The sequence below is a fragment of the Callorhinus ursinus genome, unplaced genomic scaffold (genome assembly GCF_003265705.2).
Source record: "Callorhinus ursinus isolate GAN/ISIS: 27379988/994484 unplaced genomic scaffold, GSC_fseal_2.0 scaffold55, whole genome shotgun sequence".
Lineage (NCBI taxonomy): Eukaryota > Metazoa > Chordata > Mammalia > Carnivora > Otariidae > Callorhinus > Callorhinus ursinus.
In genome coordinates, this window is record NW_027397117.1 from 8204637 (window position 1) to 8220375 (window position 15739).

The 15739-nt window shown below is 39.3% G+C and overlaps 1 protein-coding gene across 4 annotated transcripts in view; it reads right to left on the minus strand.

The window, feature by feature from the left end:
• LOC112817549 (S-adenosyl-L-methionine-dependent tRNA 4-demethylwyosine synthase TYW1) overlaps positions 1 to 15739 on the minus strand; it is a 205412-nt gene that overhangs the window by 87040 nt on the left and 102633 nt on the right. For all 4 annotated transcript variants that reach the window (XR_003206415.2, XR_003206416.2, XM_025864713.2 and 1 more), the window contains one exon: positions 8191 to 8368. Coding sequence is in view for 2 of the 4 variants with exons in the window: in XM_025864713.2 (XP_025720498.1) it covers positions 8191 to 8368 (178 nt within the window). In the remaining 2 variants the exon portion in view is untranslated. The remainder of the gene's footprint in view (positions 1 to 8190; positions 8369 to 15739) is intronic.

Sequence of the window (15739 nt, forward strand, 5' to 3'; positions counted from 1 at the left end):
CAAATGATGCTTATGCATTGAAGCTCACCCTCTCGTGCTGCTCTCTGAAATCCTGCCACTGGGATGAAGTTCAGACTAGCTTACTGGAAAATAAGACGCTGCATGAACAGAGGCCCCAGCTGTCCCAGCCATGGCCACATAAACCAGCCAGCCCAGCAGATCTGCCAACTGACACATGAACAACACTGAGACCAGCAAAGCCAGGCAAGATCAAAAGATCTCCCAGCGGACCCAGAATTATGAGCTAAATAAACGGTTGTTAGTTTGAGTGACTCGGTTTTAAGATGAGTGATTACAAGAAAAGATAACTGATAAGATGCTACAACATCTCAGAGATATATGCCTGCCAAAAATACGACTATAAAACCACTTGTTTTGGTGGAATTAAGAGGGCCTTTCCTCAAGAGAAAAGGCTTTTATGGTCCAATCACTACCAGTCCTATTATTAATACTAAGTGTCTTACATATTCTGGTAGCTTTGATTAGCTTTCTCATTTGCCCAAGGTGTTAGCTTCTAACCTCCATAATCCTTGAGGACCATTCACTGTAAAAACTCCCCTTGGTGGGAGAACTGTCAGCAAAAAGCCACATACTTTGGGGGAAGGCCAACTGGCAAAGTCAAGAATCTCCTTAGAATGTATCAAAGTATGGGTGGTACTACAGTAATTTAGGGAAAAAAATTAATTAAAAAAAAAAAAACTTAGTAAACCACTAACTACCCAGAGTGCATTATTACTTCCAGACCATGCTCAATGAAAAATGGTTGCAAGATGTTCACCTGATAGCTCAACTGAATGAGCTGACCTGCTGTATAGAATTAGCAATATAAACATTAGGGGTAACTCCCAAAATTCATGGTCTCCGTGCTATATTCATAAATCTATTGCCTTGTTTTTCTGAAAGAAACTAAGACACCAGAGACAATTGGTATTCGGATTCCTCCAAATTCATGGAAATAAAACAGTATGATCTGTACTCAGAGAAGTATTTCTCTTTCCATTTTCTCTTGGGCCAATGGGTTAAAGTGAGAGAGCACTTAGCTCAACTCAAAGAGGTCTCAGGTCAGGAAAGTATTAGCTTAAAAGTAGGGGCACCTCAGGACTACTTTGTTTCACTACTGTACAGTCCAGAGTATTTGAAACTCATAGTTTTATAACACATCTTAGTATCTGCTCTGTTAAATCTCAGTGCTCTTCTTTTAACTTTTTTATGAACTATTCACATCATTCTTTGGGGAAATGTTGGGGTAGGAAAGTTACTTTATATTTAGGACTCCTAACAACTGGGCTTATATATTATTGCCACACCAGTAGGACCCCTCTGCATTAAAGAAAAGTACACCTAAACATTATGTTCTTCAATCCACTTCTCTTAGGGTATCAATTATCAGAAATTCTTCTCAGATCCTAGCAATAGTATATTGATCTTAGCAATAACTGTCGATCTCAGCTTTTGGGTTATTTCAATAAATAACCAAGATATGCCAACTCTTTGAGGTCCAAACCTAAAATGGCTACTTCCCACATATTCTCTCCTTTGCCCAGTTAAACATAACTAAAGAAGGGATGCACTCCCCTGAACTATGGCACCCTTGATATAGGAGCTTAAAGAATGATTTAAAAATCGAAAAAAGGAACTTCCCTTTTCTGAGCACTCTTTCTTTCTTGAGTACTCCTCACAGGGTGTATCCTTCCATTTTTTTAAACTCTTGTGTTCAACATCAGAGAAATCTGCTAATTTCCTATTCCCCTGCCCTTGCCACTTCACTTCTTCCTCTTTGCCTCCCTTCCAATTTACCAGTGTCAATACTAAAAGACTGGTTTAATCAATGCCTTTGTATCCCATTTCTCACTGATGGCAGTCAAGACCAGTATGGACATTGTGTTGTATCATGATTCCCCCCGCTGACAAGAGAAGGTTCACCAGACAGAGTGGGGAAGACAGACCCAAGAACAATTCCTGAATGTTCACTATGTGCCAGGCATTTTGCTGGACACTTTGAAGTACACAGCTTATTTACCCTCTGTAATTTTCTTCGGGCTATGAGCATTCGCATGAGCAAACAATGATCATCATCATTTCACAGAGAATTACCTACATCACAGAGAATTACCTACATCCCACTTCTGGCAGATTTAATTATTTTTACACATATACGCCTCAAATTTGGGATAGACTCCCTTTTTGTATACGTTGTATGTATATAAATCCCAACACCTCTCTATCGCAACTTCTCCCTCATGAGCCATCTGAAAACCCAGGGGTTTTAAACCTAACAAAAGTGTTTAAAAGGAATAGTAACCCATACAAAATTTATACACTGGCATTTTAAAAACGTTTCCCTTTTAACTTTATCTTTTTATATACAACTTCAAAAAGTAGTATTTTAGCTATCCTTGTGACAATGTCACTGGTTTTATTATTGCCCAGTAGCCAATTTTAACCAACTCTCTGATTTCCTATGATGCTAAATTTTAAACTGGCTTTGTGTGTGCCTGTGTGTGTATGATCTTTCTTTTTACAAACAATAGTGTCTTTTTTATTGAATAAATTGGACATGTGACACTGTGTAAGTTTAAGGTGTACAGCATGTTACATTTATATATTGTGATATGACTGTCAATGTAACATTTATCCACTACATAATTTAGCACAATATTATTATCTATATTCATTATACTGTGCATTAGGTCTCTACGGGTTATTTACTACTTGTAACAAGTTTGTACCCTTAAACACCACCCTCCATCATTCCCTGGTAACCACCATTTTACTTTTTTTTTTTTTAACAAATTAACTTTTTGAGATTCCACATATAAGTGATATCATATAGTACTCGTCTTCCTCTGACCTGCATACCATAATGTGGCCCATCCAAGTTGTTGCAAATGGCAGGATATCCTCCTTTCTCATCAGTGAATAATATTTCATTGTGTATACGTACCACACTTTTTTTATCCCCTCATCTGTTGATGGGCATTTGGGTTGTCTCCATATCTTGGTTATTGTGAATAATGCTGCAATAAACATGAAGTACATATATCTCAACAAAATCCTGTTTTCATTTTCTTTGGGTATATATCCAGAAGTGGAGTTGCTGGGTCATATGGTAGATCTATTTTTAATTTTTTGAGAAACCTCCATATTCCTCTATATTCTTTTCCATGGTGGCTGCATCAACTTACATTCCCACCAACAAAGTATAAAAGTTCCCTTTCACCACATCCTCACCAGCACCTGTTGTCTCGTCTTCTCAGTAACAGCCATTTTAACAGGTGTGAGGTGGTATCTCCCTGTGGTTTTGATTTGCATCTCCCTGATGATGAGTGATGTTGAGCATCTTTTCATGCACCTGTTGGCCATTTTGATGTCTTCTTTGCAAAAATGCCTATTTAGTTCTTCTGCCCATTTTCCAATCAGATTGTTTTTTGTTGCTAAATTGAGTTATTTATTTTGGAATGTTCTATATATGTCTGTTAAGTCCATTTGTTCTAAAGTGCGGTTCAATTCCAATGTTTACTTATTGATTTCCTGTCTGAATGATTTCCTGATCCGTCCATTGCTGATAGTGGGGTATTTGGGTCCTTTACTGTTATTGTATTATTGATTTATAGCTCAAGCTCTCTTAGTATTTGCTTAATATATTTCGGGGCTTGGGTATTGGAACTGTATATATTTACAAGTGTCCTATCTTCTTGATGTACGGATTCACTTATCATTATATAATGACCTTCTTTGTCTCTGGTTATCCTTTTTGGCTTGGACTCTATTTTGTCTGATATAGGTACTGCCCCATCTACCTCCTTTTGATTTCCAACTGCTTGGACTGTCATCTTCCATTCTTTCACTATGAGCCTGTAGGTGTCTTTAGAGCTGAAAAAAGTCTTCTATAGGCAGCATATAGTTGAGTCTTGTGGGTTTTTTTGTTTTAATCCATTCAGCCACTCTGTGCTCTATGACTGATTGCCCAATCAATGTAATGGGTAAAAAATCACCCATTTACATTTTGGATGATTACTGATATGTAATGATTTACTAGTGCCATTTTATCTTTTACTTTCCCATTGTTTCTTTTTCCTTCTGTTTCTACCTTTGTAAGTTGGTGGTTTTCCACGGTGATTTGCTCAGTCTCCCCTCTTATGTTTCATCATGTCTATGCGCTACATTTTTGCTTAGTGATTACCATGAGAATTACAAAAAACATCTCCTAGATAAAATAGTCATCTTTCCTGCTGATAGCAAATCAAGACTTGCCTATAAAAATTTCATCCTTTTAATTCAATTTTTTTTATTATTATTATGTTCAATAAGCCAACATACAGTACATCATTAGTTTTCGATGCAGTGTTCATTAGTTGCGTATAACCGCCAGTGCTCATCACATCACGTGCCCTCCTTAATGCCCATCACCCGGTTACCCCATCCTCCCACCCCCCTCCCTTCTGTAACCCCTCAGTTTGTTTCCCGGAGTCCAGAGTCTCTCATGGTTTGTCTCCCGCTCTGATTTCCTCCCCTTCAGATTTCCCTCCCTTCCCCTGTGGCCCTTCACACTATTCCTTATGTTCCACATATGAGTGAAACTATATGATAATTGTTATTCTTCGATATTTTTGATGTCACAAATTACCTTTTCATGCTGTGATTTTGTTACCAAGTTGTAGTAGCCACACCTTTTTAATGCTTTTCCTTTAACCTTTATACTATAATTAAGAGTTTAATATACTATTCTAAAAAAGGGTTATAGTCTTCTAATTGTCCATTTACCACCTTAATCAGAGTTTTGTGTACTTTCATCTTCCCATTTCGGCTTGAAGAGCTCCTTGCAACATATCTTGTAAGGCAGGTCTAGTGGTGGTGAACTCCCCTCAGTTTTGGTTTGTCTGGGAAAGCCTTTACCTTTCCTTCATATCTGAAGGATAACTTTGCCAGATATTCTTGGGAGGCAGTTTTTATCTTTCAATATTTTGAAAAAATCATTCCACCACTCTTCCCAAGGTTGTAGAGTTTCTGCTGAGAAATCTGCTGATAGCCTAATGCAGGTTCCTTTGTAAGTTATTGTCTTTTTCCCCCAGCTGCCTTTAAAATTCTTTACCATTGACTTTTGCAGTTTTAATATAATGTGTCTTAAAGAAGGTCTTTTCACATTGAGATAAGTGTTTTATTAGCTTCGTGGACTTGTATGTCCAGTTCTTTCCTCAGGTTTGGGAAGTTCTCAGCTATTATTTCTTTAAATATGCTCTCTGCTCCCTTCTCTCTCTCTTATCCCTCCGGTATATACCCATTCATCTAATGTGGACTCCCCTAATGGAGAAACTCACAGGGTTTCTTTATTTTCTTAAAATCTTAGTTCTCACTCCTCTTCCACCTGAGTCATTTCTAGATTCCTATCTTCCAGCTCGTTAATTCTCTCTTCCATCTGATCTGCTCTATTTCTAATGCTTTCTAAATGCATTCTTCACTTCATTTATTGAGTTTTTCAGCTCCAGAGGTCTGTTTGGTTCTTCTTTAGAATTTCAATCTCTTTGGTAAAGTATTCCTTCTATTCTTTAATTTTATTCCTGAGATCACTGTATTGCCTTTCTAAGTTTTCTTGTAGCTTGTTGAATTTCATCATAATAGCTAGTTTTGAATTATGTATCAGATTGCAACAGTCTGTGTTTTGGGGTTTAGTTACTAGAAAATTGTCATTTTCCTTTTGTGATACCATATTACCATGATTTTTCATAGTGTTTCATGAAAAGTGCCTCTGCCACTGCATCCAAAGCAGCAAACACCTTTCTTATTTAGGTAGGTAAAAGCCTTGTTTACTTTGATTCTAATAGTTTTAACAGGTTGGTAATTGGAAGCCTTCCTTTTATCTTCCAGAAGGTGGCGCTACAGCACAAGTTTTTGGTTTCTCTTACCAGAGCTGACTCCCCACTAAGGCTGGGAGAACTGTGCATTTAAAAAAAGGGGGGGGGGTGGCAGCACAGTGGAAGGAGGGGTGTGCTTAGCACCTAGGGTTTTGGGTGTGCCCCATGACCCGGTAGTAGGATCCTCAAGTGGGGGGTTCCCAGAACTCCATGGGCAGTTCTTTTGCCTAAATCCCCTGGGGCAGACAGCAGGAAACATACCTTCCTTCAGTTCTGTGTCTGCCTTCTTCCCTTCCCTTTTCCTCCCCACCCCAGTCACTGGACTCTCAGAGAGAACAACAGGTTATCTGGCTCTGTAGCAACCACCTTCAGCCTCCACCTCCCCTGCCAGAAGGGTGGTGCTGGCTCCCTACCAGACCTGTCCCTGCAGCCTCTGCTGACGCTCCCCTCACTCCACGACCCCCTCCCATGCCCAATCCACCCACTTCTGGGTGCACAGACAAATGCATCTCTTGGGTGTCCTGGTGTGCTATGCAGAGGTACTTTTTTTTCTTTGGTTATGGGAGTCTGATTAGTTGTAAATGGAAGGCAAGAGAAAAAAGGAACGAGGCAGTCCTCCATGACTCTGACGTCACTCTAATACTGTCTTTTTATATTTGAAAATTATTTTCTCCTTTTTTGCATGTTACTCTTTATTGGTCAGTACTTACAAAACAACTTTGAATTTTAAAAGATCATTGTCTTTTATTCCTATGTGAGAATTTCCCCAATATTTCACTAGCCATCTCCTGAGAACTTACAGACACTATACTAGGGACACGAAGATAAATAAGCAGGGGTCACCAGTCTCAAGCAACTCAGTCTTATGGGGAAAATACAAGTAAATAAGTAAAATTTAATGTTTTTGGTGCTATAATATGTACATAGTTCAAGTATAATGCAAAAGCAAGTCATTTCCAGGCCTCAGAAGATGGTCATCTCCATCTGTAAAGCTTTCCCTCTAAGTCACCCAAACCAACTCAACATCTTACATGCTAAACCTATTCCTTATGCGATCTTCTACTGCTCCAGGGCCCCATAATCCTAGCAGTCAACATGGCTGGAACCCCTCCAGTCATTAATTGGTCCTCTTCTTTTTTTCTTTAAATTTTTTATTGTTATGTTAATCACCATACATTACATTATTAGTTTTGGATGTAGTGTTCCATGATTCATTGTTTGTGCATAACACCCAGTGCTCCAAGCAGAACGTGCCCTCTTTAATACCCATCACCGGGCTAACCCATCCTCCCACCCCCCTCCCCTCTAGAACCCTCAGTTTGTTTCTCAGAGTCCATCGTCTCTCATGGTTCGTCTTCCCCACCGATTTACTCCCCTTCATTCATCCCCTCCTGCTATCTTCTTCTTTTTCTTTTTTCTTAACATATATTGCATTATTTGTTTCAGAAGTACAGATCTGTGATTCAACAGTCTTGCACAATTCACAGCGCTCACCATAGCACATACCCTCCCCACTGTCTATCACCCAGCCACCCCCTCCCTCCCCCCCCCCACCACTCCAGCAACCCTATCAAAATACCATCCACTTTTTTTCAAAGAAATGGAACAAATAATCCTAAAATTTGTATGGAACCAGAACTGGTCCTCTTCCATGCTGGGCTCTCAGAGCCATGCAGTTTGCCAAGCTGATCTATTATGTCTCAACAATGTCTGTCTTAGGGCTCCTCATTCTCACTGTCTTACTTTCATCTTTATGACTCTTACCTAAATGAACACTCTCCTATCTTGTTGCCTGCTTTCTGGCTCTCCCGTTTTACACCATGCTAGCAGACGGCTCTGCAGGAAGCAAGATCTTTCCAAAGAACAGCACTTGAAGTCCTCTACAATCTACCCCCTACCTTTTCAACTTGGTTTCCAGCTGCCAGTCTCTTTCACACACTCTGTGGTCCAGATGAACTATATTTACATAATGGTATCACAAATACCCTAACTTCCTACCTTTCTCAGGAGGTTCTTATTAAAAACTACAGCTTCCTACCTTTAAGATTCCAATTAAACAGTGGCTTCTCTGAGAAGTTTTACCCTGTTTCTCCCCTTGTAGAAAAAAAAAAAACTGCATTCTCTTTTGAATTCCCCCAGCAACTGATTTGTTCCTCTGTTCTTTTTACTAATGTTATCTTCCCTAATAGAATGAATTTTTAAGAGTAGGCCCATCTCTCAGCCCCCAAAAAGCCAACATGTGTATGTAATTTGTAATCAATAAGCCCTTTTTGAATACATTAATGCCTCAGTCAAACACAGATCCAAGCAGAGTATCTTAATAAGCTGGATGGCTCACCTGATTTCCACAGGGAATTGTGCATTTGTGACCAGGAAACTGGAGATTTTACACTCATGGAGTAGTTTCAAAAACCTATTGATTTCTGGGTACATGATGGGTTCTCCCACAAGGGACAACGCACAGTGCTTTATCATCATCCCCTCTTCAAAACGTTCTTCTTTGACACCTGGTACTCCTGGAGAACACAGTGAAAAGGAACAAGTTCAATAAGGCATGGGGAAGGAGTATCACTTTTATTTTTCTTATTTAAAGATTTTTAATTTTTCTTAATGGTTCTTTGGTTATAGAAGGCAAATTCATTTTTGATATCATTCAAATAATACAAAACAAGGGCCGGGGGGGGCCGCTAGAATTAGTAAATCAGAAAAATCAGCAATCTCATCTTCGGTTTTAATACTAATGAAACCACATGAATATAAGCAGAAGAAACGAACTTTGTTAGCTAATATCTGGAATGCAGGACATATTACTTTCCATAATTTGCTTAGCTCTGTATTCTTTCAGGTTGGTTTAAGAAAATGAACTCAAATGTTTATCAACAGTTAAGTGGATAAACAAAATTTAGTATAAACGTGCAATGAAATATTATTCAGCCTTGCAAAAAGAATGCGATGCTGACAGGTAACAACATGGATGAATCTAGGCTAAGTGAAAAGAGCCCAACACAGAGGGACAAATGTATGATTCCATTTATCTGAGTTACCTAGAATAGGCTAATTCAGACAGAAAGGGGAAGGTTACCAGAGGCTGGGAAGAGGGAGAAACAAGGAGTTATTTTTTTCTTGGGTACAGAACTTCTGTTAGGGATGATGACAAAGTTCTGAAAAGGGACAGTGGTGACAGTTGCACAATATTAAGAATGCACCTAATGACACTGAATCGTATACCTTAAAAATGGCTGCACTGGTCAATATTGTGTTATGTATATATTCTACCACAATAAAATGATGGGGGGAGGAAGCTGAGCTGAGTATACGGAAAAGCGTCTTCTAGACCAATCATTTCTCCCTTCATTCCACAAGTATTCTGAGTTGTGAAACTAAATGGACTTGACCCAAAAGTACATAGGAGAGAAAATGAAGAACCCTGAACTTCTCCCCTTTGGCTGCATGCCAGAATCACCTGGAGTGTCAAAAACTAGGTCCACTGCCAAAGATTCTATTTAATTGGGGTGGGCATAAACCAGGATAATGGGAGTTTTTAAAATTCTTCAAGTAATACTAATATGCAGCCAAGGTCTGAAACCACTGCATAAACAAGAAGTCCCCAAATCTGTTTGCACATTGGAATCACCTGGGAAATCTTAACACTTCCAAACTCCAGACCCCAGCACAGACCAATTAAATCACAATCCTGGGGGAGAAGCCCAGGCATCAGTGGTTTCTGAAGCTCCCCAGGTGACTCCAATGTGCAAACAAGTTTGGGGACCACTGGCACACACCATGGGTTCTCAACCCTCACCGGACATTGGAACTACCCAAAGCACTTTTAAAAAATCCCAATGTCCAGGTGGTATCCCAAACCAATTAAATCAAAACCTCTGGGGATGGCACTCAGGCATTTTTTTAAACACTCCCCATTCGATTCCAGTGTACAGAGTGAGTTGAGAAGAACTGTTCTCAATTCAAATGTAGAAGGCACTCATGACAGTCCCTCAATCTAAGACAGAAATTTGGAAGACTTGGGAAGAGTATAAAAAGGGAATTATAAAAATATATCTCCTTTACTTCAGATATTTCTATCAATTAACTCTAGTTTTTTTTCAAAGCACACAGTCTCTGAAGAACACAGACTCCTTGTGCATATTGGGAGTGGGAGGAAGCATGTTCATATTCCCTCTCTATCACTTATCAGTCACCTTGGACACACAATAATTTCCTGAACTGTAAAAAGCCCCTACCTCCAAGAACTTTTGTTGGCATTAAATGAGATAATGCATGTAAAAGGCTTTAGCAGAGTGCCTGGCACATAAGAAACATTCGTTAAAAATTTATTACCACCACTATCCTGGTTTCTTACAATGACTGAATCCCAGTCAGTATCACCCTAACAACAACAAACCTGGAGAAAATAAAGTCAGATTTCACTGCTCATTTGTACCTTAGTTTCCAGGAAGTGATTTTATTTTATACACATGCAAATACAAACACACACACACAGTCTATGTGGAAATAAGCAACTGCAACTAAATACCAAGAGATCAAACTAACACAATACAGGCTAAAATCAGAACAATCTAAATGTGGTAGGTGATATCTGCTGCGATCCCTATCTAACTGCAGTTCTGAAAATATATTTTACATCGGTATTCTTAAATGAAGAACTGTTTAGGTAACTGAAATCTGAGATCTTAAGTATCAAGTTTTTTTTAAAAACCTGATCTTTAACTCACTGTATGTTGCCAAAACAACTCAGCAGTAAGCATAACATTTCCTTTTTATAAAAAATATCATTAACTTTAATTCCCCCAATGAGCAGATGAGTAGAAGGACAGATTTACCCTGAACTGCAAAATTAACCTAAAACTCATAAAGTAGATAACTGAGCATCGGCTAGGCCCTAAGCACTCAAAGTCACATGTAGCAGGTCTAAATTCTGGCTGTACCACTAAGCTGGTTTGTGTTCCTTGGTCAAGCCACTCAACCTCTCTGTGCCCATTCCCCGATCTACAGATGGGAATCTTACACACACACACCTTTTTTTTTTATTAAAGATTTTATTCATTTAGAGAGAGAGAGGGAGAGTGCACGAGCAAGGAGAGGAGCAGAGGGAGAGGGAGAGAATCTCAAGCAGACTCCATGCTGGACGGAGAGCCCAGCACAGGGCTCGATCTCATGACCTGAGCCAAAATCAAGAGCCAGACACTCAACCAACTGAACCACCCAGGCACCCCCATACACAACTTTTAAAGAATTCAGTGAAATAAATACCTAGGGCAGTGCCAGGTCCAGCACATAAGCATTCCAAAAACGTTAGTTACAAGTATTTTTATTTTAATAATAATTACTTTGTGAATGAAACAGAAATTCAATCTTTTAATTATTTCAAATAAAATGGTAATTCCACTCAATTCAACATATATTTACTGATCACCTACTATGTGCCAACTAGTGTTCTAGGCAACTTTTCTACAGTAAATAATTTTATAAATAATTTCTCTATCTAGAGAAAAACCTCTGCCTTTATGAAGTTTATATTCTTGTGAGAGACAGAGAATAAACATCAAACATAAATCTGTAAATTCTATACCAGTGTAGTCCAATAGTATGTTCTGAGATGATGCAAATGTTCTCTGTACAATCTAATACAGTAGCCACCAGCCACATGTGACTCTTGAGCACTTAAAATGTGGTCAGCGTGACTGACGATGAACCAAATTTTTTATTTTATTTAATTTTCATTAATTAAAATATAAAGGGCCACATGTGGCTATCGGCTACCACAAAGGATATGCATATCTTTAGTATATTAGAAAGTGATAAGCATATGGAACAGGAAAGGTAGAGCAGGGTAAGGAAGATCCGGGATCCAAAGAAGAGGCAGCTGACTCGCAGAAAGGGCAGTCCGGAGAAGCTCACTGGAAAGATGAGATCTGACCTGAAGGAGATGAGGGCCGAGGCCGAGAGAATAAAGAGGGAAAGAGCACTCTAGGCAGTGAACAGCAGAGCAAAGGCCCTAAGGTGGGAGCAGGCTGACATGTCCAAGGAATCTGAGAGACAGGGGTAGCCACCGCAAGGCTTTGAGAAAGGTGGCATAATCTAAATTTCCTCCTAAATGTTTGGATCAGATTGGCTTCTAAATTGAGACCAAAGGGGCAAAGAGGCTAATGTGGCAAGAGGCTACTGTATAATCTAAGCAAGAGAGGATGGTGGCCTCCACTGAGGTGGTAACAGCAGAAGCTGCAGAAGAGATCGATCAATAGGATTTTCTAATGGATTGGACTCATGACTTCTACAGGCTTTTGGCGAGAGCCACAGAGCTGCCACCAATTCAGACAAAGTCTTTGAGGGTAACAGGTTTTGAAAGTAAGGAATAACCTGTGTTCAATTTTAGAATGATAAAGTTCACTATGTCTGTTATATATGTGTGAATGAGTGTCCAACATTCAAGTTTGGATTCTGGAAGAATGGACTGGGGGAAATAAACATTTTGGCAAACGGATGGTACCTCTATTCCAGGTCTGAATAAGATTGCCAGGGCAGTGATTGTAGACAGAGAAGTGAACTGAGCACCAGAACACTTGCATGTCTAGGGAAGGAAAGAAGGGTCATCAGAGGACACGACCAAGGAGCAGCCAGGGAAGGAGGAAAACGGAAAAGCAAAGGATCAGCTGTCATCCTCTTTGAGAGGCTGAATAGAAAAACATCAGCCTGCCCATTAAGACAATGACAAAAACAAAAACCAAGACAAAAAAAGTCCCATGGGTAAATCTCCTGAAAGAGTAATGATTCTCTGGGATTTAAAAATTATCCTAATTTTCTCAAAAGTAAGGTGTTGAGAAGAATATGTAAAATCGTGGTTCTCTCCTTCACAAAAGCATGTTTCTATTTTGTGCTCACCGCCAGAGGCTATTATAGTGATCTTTCCCAAAACAAGGCCCTTAGGGATTCAATCTCCTGCCTTCCTTCACTGTCCTCAAGGAAATAGGCCAGAAAATAAGACATCCTCTAAATTTCTGTAGAAAGATGCCCCAGAGCAGGAAGGCAGTCCAGGCAACAGCAAACACTACATTTCAGTAACAAATCTACAGAGATATTTTCCACATAGGGAGTGTCTGTCTCGCTGTCTCTCTCTCATACACACACACTCTTCCTCTCTCTCTATATATATGCTCATGTTTCCCTAAACCTTACCCCCTTCACTATTAAACTCTGCTTTGTTATTCTGATTTTTTTTTCCTTAAGCAAGTTTCTGACATTTCTCTTATCCTGAACATCTTCCTAATCCTGGACAATCACTGCAGTCATCAGATTAACTATGAAGCATACTTTATCTCACTCAAAGATGCCAAAGCAGAAACTTAAGATGCCAGAAGTGTTATCCTTCTGTCATAGCAATAAAACCAAGTAACACAAAAATAAACATAATATATTGCTCAGCATAGGGTATTCATGCCTATTTCTAAAGTGTGGGTCAATCAGACATAAAACAGTCTCTTCTTTCTTTTCATAACAATATAGTCCCCAGCCAAAGATCTTCCTAAGAACCCTCCTGGTTAAACGTCACACAATTCTTTGATATAGTCACTTCCACTGTGGGGTTTCTCATAAATAACCTTCAGAAAATAATTAGCAGGTGGTGCTCTCTTCCTCACCACCCCATGTTTCTTTTGGATGTATACTTTAGCATACCTTGTTTGTGAAAACCATCTATCGGAGACCCTTATTTTTTTTTTTTTTTTGCATTACCTCACGTCTAACTTAAACTATAGATAAAAAACATCTAGCACAAATAATCTCTTTTTCATCTTTGCACCTTCAGCACTGAGGATGTTCCTGACAAAGAGTGTTCACTCACTTGACTGCTGAACCAATGGGAAACTGACCTAAGGAAACCTCCACCCCACTCTCTGGAACTATTTCTCCCTGGCATGGGGGTACTTAGAGGGGGACAGGCAGTGTTTTGAATAGATGCTGCGCTGCACTGAAATTCTGACCCATTTGTAATCAATATAAAGTTAATTCTGCATGTGTATAAAGGGAAAGCTAATAAAGGTCATGAGAAGAAAGAAAATTTGATGATTCAATGAAATAACTGAAGAGACAATAATTGCCCTTGGAACTGAGAACAGAAGCACAAAAGGGAAGCATTTAAAAATATCAGAATATCTTCAAAATCTGTTCAAGGGTGGCCACTTAGCTAAAGCTTGAAACTCAGAGGGAATAAGCAATAATACCCACAGCAAGTCTCCCCCTCCACAAAAATAAAATCATAAAATGACCCAACCAGACCCATGGGAAAAGAAGGTATTCATCATGGGGTAGAAAAGCACACTAAAAAACAAAGGATTCCAAGCCAGAATAAGGGAAATTACTAATGAGTTAAAACTGAACCTCTATCTTGATCAAAACTCTTCAGAGTATAGGGATAGAGGGTATATATACCTCAATATCATAAAAGCCATCTATGAAAAACCTACAGCGAATATCATTCTCAATGGGGAAAAGCTGAGAGCCTTCCCCCTAAGGTCAGGAACGCGGCAGGGATGTCCACTATCACCACTGCTATTCAACATAGTATTAGAAGTCCTAGCCACAGCAATCAGACAACAAAAAGAAATTAAAGGCATCCAAATCGGCAAAGAAGAAGTCAAACTCTCACTCTCTGCAGATGATATGATACTTTATGTGGAAAACCCAAAAGACTCCACCCCAAAACTGCTAGAACTCATACAGGAATTCAGTAAAGTGGCAGGATATAAAATCAATGCACAGAAATCAGTGGCATTCCTATACACCAACAACAAGACAGAAGAGAGACAAATCAAGGAGTCGATCCCATTTACAATTGCACCCAAAACCATTAGATACCTAGGAATAAATCTAACCAAAGAGGCAAAGGATCTGTACTCAGAAAACTATAAAATACTCATGAAAGAAATTGAGGAAGACACAAAGAAATGGAAAAACGTTCCATGCTCATGGATTGGAAGAACAAAATTGTGAAGATGTCAATGCTACCTAGAGCAATCCACACATTCAGTAAAATCCCCATCAAAATACCATCCACTTTTTTCAAAGAAATGGAATAACCCCAAAATGTGTATGGAACCAGAAGAGACCCCGAATAGCCAGAAGAATGTTGAAAAAAGAAAAGCAAAGCTGGCGGCATCACAATTCCGGACTTCCAGCTCTATTACAAAGCTGTCATCATCAAGACAGTATGGTACTGGCACAAAAACAGACACGTCGATCAATGGAACAGAATCGAGAGCCCAGAAATGGACCCTCAACTCTGTGGTCAACTTATCTTTGACAAAGCAGGAAAGAATGTCCAATGGCAAAAAGACAGTCTCTTCAACAAATGGTGTTGGGAAAATAGGACAGCCACATGCAGAAGAATGAAACTGGACCATTTCCTTACACCACACACAAAAACAGACTCCAAATGGATTTAGGTTGAAAGACCTAAATGTGAGACAGGAGTCCATCAACATCCTAAAGGAGAACACAGGCAGCAACCTCTTCGACCTCAGCCGCAGCAACTTCTTCCTAGAAACATCACCAAAGGCAAGGGAACCAAGGGCAAAAATGAACTATTGGGATTTCATCAAGATAAAAAGCTTTTGCACAGCAAAAGAAACAGTCAACAAAACCAAAAGACAACTGACAGAATGGGAGAAGATATTTGCAAATGACAGATCAGATAAAGGGCTCGTATCCAAAATCTATAAAGAACTTATCAAACTCAACACCCAAAGAACAAATAATCCAATCAAGAAATGGGCAGAAGACATGAACAGACATTTTTCCAAAGAAGACATCCAAATGGCCAACAGACACATGAAAAAGTGCTCAACATCGCTCGGCATCAGGGAAATCCAAAT